This window comes from Eucalyptus grandis, chromosome 3 (assembly GCF_016545825.1).
Source record: "Eucalyptus grandis isolate ANBG69807.140 chromosome 3, ASM1654582v1, whole genome shotgun sequence".
Taxonomy (NCBI): domain Eukaryota; kingdom Viridiplantae; phylum Streptophyta; class Magnoliopsida; order Myrtales; family Myrtaceae; genus Eucalyptus; species Eucalyptus grandis.
In genome coordinates this window covers 35,365,557-35,373,069 of record NC_052614.1, presented here as the reverse complement: position 1 = coordinate 35,373,069, position 7,513 = coordinate 35,365,557, and the positions used below count along the sequence as shown (strand labels likewise).

At 37.7% G+C, this 7,513-nt stretch overlaps 1 protein-coding gene across 1 annotated transcript; it reads right to left on the bottom strand.

Moving 5' to 3' along the window:
• Positions 1 to 640: 640 nt before the first annotated feature.
• On the bottom strand, positions 641 to 5,923 carry LOC104437321 (sodium transporter HKT1). Its single transcript, XM_010050257.3, has 3 exons — positions 4,676 to 5,923; positions 1,629 to 1,862; positions 641 to 1,114 (listed from the first exon to the last, which is right to left on the bottom strand). Exons 1-3 carry the CDS (start codon positions 5,890 to 5,892, stop codon positions 916 to 918), a joined length of 1,650 nt encoding a protein of 549 aa, XP_010048559.1. The 5' UTR covers positions 5,893 to 5,923; the 3' UTR covers positions 641 to 915.
• Between the last annotated feature and the right edge of the window lie 1,590 nt (positions 5,924 to 7,513).

Genomic DNA, 7,513 nt, shown 5'->3' with positions numbered 1-7,513 from the left:
CATCAAAAAATTAAGACAAAACATCTATTGTCAATATACATATGGATTGGTTATTTATTAAAAAAAAATAACTGATTCTATAAAATTAGATAAAAGTTGAACTTCTCATTGATTAATGTTCATTTAAAAGTTGTAGTTCAATTTATCTATTAAAATGACGCATCTTACTTTTTTCCTATCTAAGTAGATTTACATGTATAATATAGAGTACATAATAAAACTAAATATAACTCAAGAGCAGAACATATAATATATGAAATTGTAGTCCTTTCTTTTAAATGTGCTATTTTTTTCACTATTTTTAATTTCATTTCGAGTTTATTTTTAAATGGATCAGAAATAGGACTCCGTTATGTTTAATATTATTTATCATTTTAAATGTATCGTGTTTATTGTAAACGGATTAATCTTAATGTAGCAGGAAGTTACACAAAATTACACCTAAGTTACACTAATGCTCGCTCCGGTATATTCTGTGAGTTTTCTTTCATCTTAATATTTTTGGAAACCATATATCAAGCTGTTGGATTTTGCAAATATGGGCAATAAGGGTTTTGTCTCATATTTTTGGTTCCGTATATAGTGCCCCCGTGGAATTCAGACAGCGTAATAACTCGAAAAGATGGTAAATGAAGCTCGAGAATTTTCCATTACGGTCAAGTCTCACGTGCAATATTTTGGCATGGAATATCTACAATATGGTCTCTAAATATAGTGATGCTCCAACTCAGACATGTTAATTTTTACGGTTAGAACACCTTGTGTACTGGACAAGGCCAAAAAGAAGAAGAAGAAGAAGTTGGGGAAGCAAAGTCATAAGACTTGACTAGTTGGAGGATGATTTTGCCCTGGTATTTAAACCTAGTGATGTTCTGTTTGCTTGCTCTTAGGGCGAGAAGAGTTCTTTTGTCTTTCTCAGAAGAGTACCCAGGCTTGACCACCCTTCATGTTGAACTTTTTTAATCTTCCAAAAATCATGACGATGATGAGGATGATTTTGCCTTGATCGCTCCATTTCCCAGAGAATCCATACCACTTGTCCTCGCAGCCTTCAACGGGCTTTAGCTGTCGTTGGCAACTGTAGCCCATCGTGAACCCTACATTTCCGTATGCGCTGCAATTTCAAATACATGCCCATCACTTTTGTGACTCAAATGCTTTTGTACCTATGAAGTTACTCGTACTTTGTACACAAAATTGACACTACACTAGTATGTTGGTATGATTTAAGAGTTCTCATGGTAGGCGGCGTGCCTATTGACCAAATAAAAGGAAGATAAGTTTTTTTTTTTTTTTTCATTCACCGCCCTAGGGTTACATAGGTGATGTTATTCCTGCGACATGGTTTATCTAATAATTTAGATCTAGAAAATGTTGACAATATTGGGTCATCAACTATGAAAATCTCGTAGAGCTGGGAGATCATCATTGGTCACCCTAGCAAGGCTCTAACGTGCGCATGAGGTAACTTGCATTCGCGTTTCTAGAGTGGCTGCGAACGGAAGAGTGCCATGTCCTGGAGGCGGCGTACACGGAATTGGCACACGATGGACGACTTTCATAGAGTTTGTGCGAGGAATTTGAGAAGGTGGTAAGGAGGGATGGTGCCTTGTAACGAAGATGCTTACCTTATCACTTCAACCACAATGTTCAACACATTGAAATTGAGGGGATCTTCCTTCATCTTTTTCCTCTCTGTTACGCAAATCATGACGATAAAGATGGCCAGGTAGGAGAGCTGTGACAATTTGAGATTCTCCAACAGTAGTTTATAACTCCTCTTTGGCTTTCTTCGATCGCCGTTTCCCGGGAGCCTCTCCCCACCTTTCACCGGTAGAAACGATGTGTACGGCGGAAGGTACCTAAAGATCATACACATGAAAGTATATTTAGTGGATGGAGATCACATAATCGTTGTTACTTGTGCACGTCCGGCATGTTAGAGAATTAAACTTGTTAGTTGGAAATTGGTGGATTCTGATTATTATCAGGCCTTGTGGTAGGTTTGATAAAGAATATGGACAAGGTAGACATGAGTTATTTATGCTTCTTTCTGTAATTGCTCATGAATAGTGCACTATTTAGATATGGAAATCAATTGAATGCAACTACATAATTTCTCTTATTTCTATCTCAGGACACGGGTAATTGATATTCAGTTGGCCTCAAATTGCAGTCCTTCGGCCGTAATTGAATGGAAGATCTCTAAATAGCCGGTCACAGAGTTCTAGTCAAGTCGTGTTAAGGATTTATAAATCACCGGTCAAATACTAATTGTTCTCATGTCATGTTTGATTGATGTTTTGAAAGTTAAATCACTATAAAATTTGAAAAGTGTCCTAGAAACACGAGTCAGATGACCCATTTAATGAATAAGAAGGTCTTTCTATTACATTAATCTTAATTATTTCAGTGAAGTCATCTGTTCGTAGTTTGTGGAAATTCATGGGCCATAAAATCCGCCAATTTATTGAAGTGCATTACACAATTGACTTGGGTATTTTTATATATTGGGGAGTCTCAGTCTAGGAGAATTCATTATTCAAAATTTTAGTATGTTGTCTACAAAGGACTTCCGCGATGAAAGCAGAGAGCACAGCTCGAAATTCAGACAGACGAACTAACAAACAAATCTATGGGAAACACTAATTTGGCGAGAAAACTCATGAGTTGGAGCTTCTTGCTTTTTCGGATACTCAACCTCAAGAGAGTTTTTCGACCTGTAGTATGTGATCAATTTGCACTTTTCTATTGCATCGCATCTAGCCAACCTTTGACCTCACCAAATTTTAATTTAAATATAAATATTGACTAGGTGACATAAATGACTCGATCTATCACGGAATGAACATAAAAACTTAGAAGATGCTTCAATAATGCACGCATAATAATGTCCTAAATTATTCATCCTTCAATAATGCAATTATATTAGTAATTATTTTAGTAATTTACGAACAAATCAAATCTATGTTAAGGTCAAGACGGAAATCCTCACAAAGGAGGGAAGACCTCCGTGAGATCGTGATCCGGTCATTTTCAAATACACTGAAGCCATGGTGCGGTGCCCCATGTCGAGAAGTAAGTGGAATCAAGCCACTTGAAAGGATTTTGATCCTTCGTAGACAAAATAAGGTTGCTTTCATTGAATGAGGTTGCATTTGGGGTCAAAGTCATACGGGGTCGTTCATGTACCCACATTTCCTTGTTTTTAAGCCAACCAGATGGTTCACATGTCTACACACCCATGTGCCGTCAGAAGACACGGGGAGTTGGGGCAGCCTACCGGCCGATATTTAATGTGAGAAACTACTTCTACGTACGACTTCTAAATGATACACCCGTGGTGTATAAAAGAGTCACACGCAAGTAAAGTTTATACACGGACCCGTATATATTATTTTATCTTGGTAAATGAATTCAATTCATTAGTAAATGAGAGTTTCCATATAGTAATAGGAAAAGTACCATAAAAGTCCTAAATCTATTGCATTAGTATTATTTCACCTATTCATTGGACCAATTTAGCCCTAAACCTTTTTATATTTGTACTAATTCAATCCATCTAGTCAATTAGGTTGGAAATTACTGACATAGACATTTTTTCGATTTCTTTTCCTTTATTTTTTAGTTTTTCTTTCTTTCTTTTTTCCTGTTTCATTTTCTTTGGACTCTAGCTAGGCAAGGGCATCTTGGGCCTCACTAAATTTGGTGAGGGCACAACCCCACACCCTATGTGAGACCCTTGCAGCCTGGGTGAGGGACACTCTTGTAACTTCTAGCAAGGGGGGTCCTTGCCAAATCCGATAAGGGCCGCCCTCACCTAAGTAGTGAGGATTAAGCCCTAGGTCACCCTCGCTTATAGCCACTCGCCGGCCATGGCTAGTATCAGCCATAGTCCAAAAGAAAAAAAAAAAAAAAAAACAAGAAAAAAAAATTATCAAAAAATTATTTAAAAATATCTACGCCAATAATTTCCAACCTAAATTGGTTCGATGGACTAAATTGGTACCAATATGAAAATGTTTAGGATTTTTTGGTATTTTTCCCATTTAATAACTTATTTTACAAATATATATTTACATTAGTGATACATCTTATCTAAGATGCTTAACATATTTGACAATATCATGAAACATGACTTTGATTTTTGAACTAAAGAAATACAATATAATTATTGCATTATTTAGGTATGAGATATAGAAAAGTAAAAGATGGTGTAAAGTTGATTATTCAACTGATGATAATTTAAGACATGAATTCCATTTTCCGTGAATTATTTTATAAAAGTACTAACATCAACAATTTAAGAGGGAAAGTGGAAATTTTTGTAATATTTTAAAAATCGATTTCTTATCAAGAAAATAAAACTTCAACACAAAAAGCAAGCATTTTCTACATGATAATATCAATTTATAAAATTAGTGTCTACATACCTTTTCTTTTTCCGAAAAGTAGTATTCTTATAGTGACCACTATTATTATCAATACGGATAAATATTCACCGGTAATTCGTTAAATTATTTTCTAATAGACCCTAACTTAATGTACTAAAATTATATACATTCCAACTTATTATTTTTTTACAAAATTGTCAGCCAAATTTTCTATTCGTCAATGGCTAAGTAAGTCCTATGATTGCAGAATATTAATTAACAATTGAGAGAGAGAGACTAACATCATGACGACGAATACCACCAAGATGGCAGGAGCAACTGTGGACAGATCGACGATCGTCTCGCCCGTATGTCTGGTGTTCACGCACAGAAAGATCACGCCGACGATCTTTTCGTACGAGCTTAATCCATTCAACGATTCCGAATGCCACTGCATCAAGCAAAACATTATAAACTGGACACCAACGAACCCCAACACGGTGACCACCAATAGTGATGAATGGAGGCTCGGAAGCAAGTGCTTGTAACCAACTTCACTTGTCCTACTCAACAAGTATTTGATTTCCGCTTTCTTGGTGAATCTCCCCATGAGCCAAAGCATGAATCGTAAGGTCGATGGGAACAGCGTGTTCCCGAGAAGAACCTGAGGGATGAGAAGTAGCAGGAGGCCGGAGTTTTTGCTGAAGACAATCATGTTTTCGTTCGTCGGGACAAACCCACAACTAGCGAAGGTTGACACAACGGTGAAGACGGAAAAGGTCACCATTTTGAGACCCTTCTTCTTTAGCACATCTCTGGCGCTAGAAATAAATGCCATATAGAGTGAAACCGTGGCAACGCCGAGAACGTGGACTCCCAGAAGATAACCTAACACTACAAAACACAAAAACCTAACCGAACAATATTGCAAATAGTCAAGATCTAAGGACTCGCCTTGCTGACTGTACAATTGAGGCTCTACTTGTGAGTTCAGGCAATCTAATTTCTCTACTACACCTATCTCTATGTGTTCAACTTTGTCGTTTGTAGGGTTGGAAGGGCAGAGATCGCTATTGACGCAGGTGACCTGTTCTTCGGTTTTGATGTGCCACCGGAGCTTTGATTTCCTAAGATGAAGCCCAACTAGGGAGACGAAGACCTCACCCCCGATGAACATCAGTACGGTCATCACGACAAGCTGGGAGTTGGAGAAGACCTCCATCTCCACCGTGGACATGCTCGAGACAGTTGTCGCAGAGACGGAGGTGAAGAACAGATCCAAGTCCCTAGGCCTATAGGAATTTGTCCGTGGCCTCAAGGCCTTGAGGACCCAGAAGCCGAGGAACGAGAGGAAGACGAAATAAAAAACTTGGATGCAGAAGGAGTTGACTTGGAGGAGCAGGAAGCGGAGAAAGCAAGAAAAGAGGAAGCAAAAGGACCTACAGATGCAGGCTAGTTTGAGCCATGAAGCACTACAAAGAAACACAACTTCTTTGCCTAAACAAGAAAGGCTCGTCATTTTTACTTATTATCGTACAAGAACGAAATTGTTCTGCCTCTTGTTGCAAGGATTTGGGGTTGTGGTGGAGGTGTATATAAAGAAAAGATAAGTGTGGGGTTGCAGAGTTGGTCGGGACATTAAGAAATTTCCAATTTAAGAATCAAAAGTTATTTGTTCAGATTCTAACAAATTCATTTAAAAAGTTAATTATTCTGCATAGATTAAACATCCAAATTTAACTATTTTATAAGAATTTTTAAATGTTTCATGAGTTTCTAAATATCCGAATATTTGAACGTCCATTAAAAAAAAAAAAAGTCGCCAAGCGCGTTCGTATAAAATTGTCAAAACACGCTGCACCTACGAGGGAGAAGAGGTCCACTCCACCGGGTACAGATGTCTGCTTGGATACCTCTTATATTTTCTATTTTGGCGATGCAAGAATCCACGTCAAAAGGAGAAAGTTATGAGTGGGTTCTTCATGTGGAAAGTCGGTTCAAACCTCAAATCAGATCAGAGGCAGGGCGAGGCATAATTCAGTGTGCCCCCAATGAGATTTTGACACCTGGACAGTAAATACGGTCAAAGACCGACACGATTGCCGCCACCCTCAACCGCCCTTGTCAGTTTTCGGTTATTTTTCCGGGTTCGTGTTTGCTTCCCTCCATGACTCTCCCTCGCATATTTCCCTCCTCGACCTACGCTGGCTTTTTTAGTAAAAAAATGATTCAGTTATGATTCACTTAAATTCAATTTTTGTCTAACGATATATATTTCTCAGAGTAAACAGCAAGCGAACAATTAAAAGTCAGCGAACCGTGGCTACGGCGACGAAAATAAAATTATTCTTGGACAAGCCAAGCCCAAAAAATTATGATTCCTTTTTGTCTAAAAATTGAGTTAATGCAACGGATTTTTGTCACCATAAACTCCACAAACGCAATAAAATTTTCTTCCCTTTGCGCAATCTGTAGCAAAAGAGAGAGAGAGAGAGAGTATGTTCTCCCTTTTAAGGAAGATAACCTAATTTTGTAGCTTTTGAAAAATAAAGAACACCTTAAGCAAATGTAATAGAGCAAATGTCAAGGGTAATTGTCCAAAAAGTCTTAAATTTATTTTACAACGACCTACTTAATCTTAAACCTTTCAATTGTATTAATTTAGCCCTTAAACTTTTGACAACTTGTCAATTTAGTCATAAGTCATTCAATTGTGCTAATTTAGTCTTAAACATTTTAATGACTAATTTAGTCTTAAATTTTTTGATGACTTGCCAATTTAGATCCTCTGAATAATTTTAACTAGAAATTGCTGACGTGAATGCTCGCTGGTTGTGGCCGTCCTATATGGCGCGGTCAATCGCTGATGTGATAAATTTTTGCATTTTTTTCTTCTTCTTTTTTCATTTTCTTTCTTTTGGCCAATGGCTAGTAATCTACCATGGTTGACAAGCAGCCATAGGCAAGGGCCATCCTTGTCAAATTTGGTGAGGGCTCGAACCTTGCAGCCTAGGCGAAGATAGCCCTTGTCGGATTGAGCAAGGGCTTGGCACTCATCTGTGGTCAATTGCTAACTATGACCAAGTATTGGCCACAGACCAAAGGGAAAGAAACGGGAAAAAAAGGGGTATTTTTTGAAG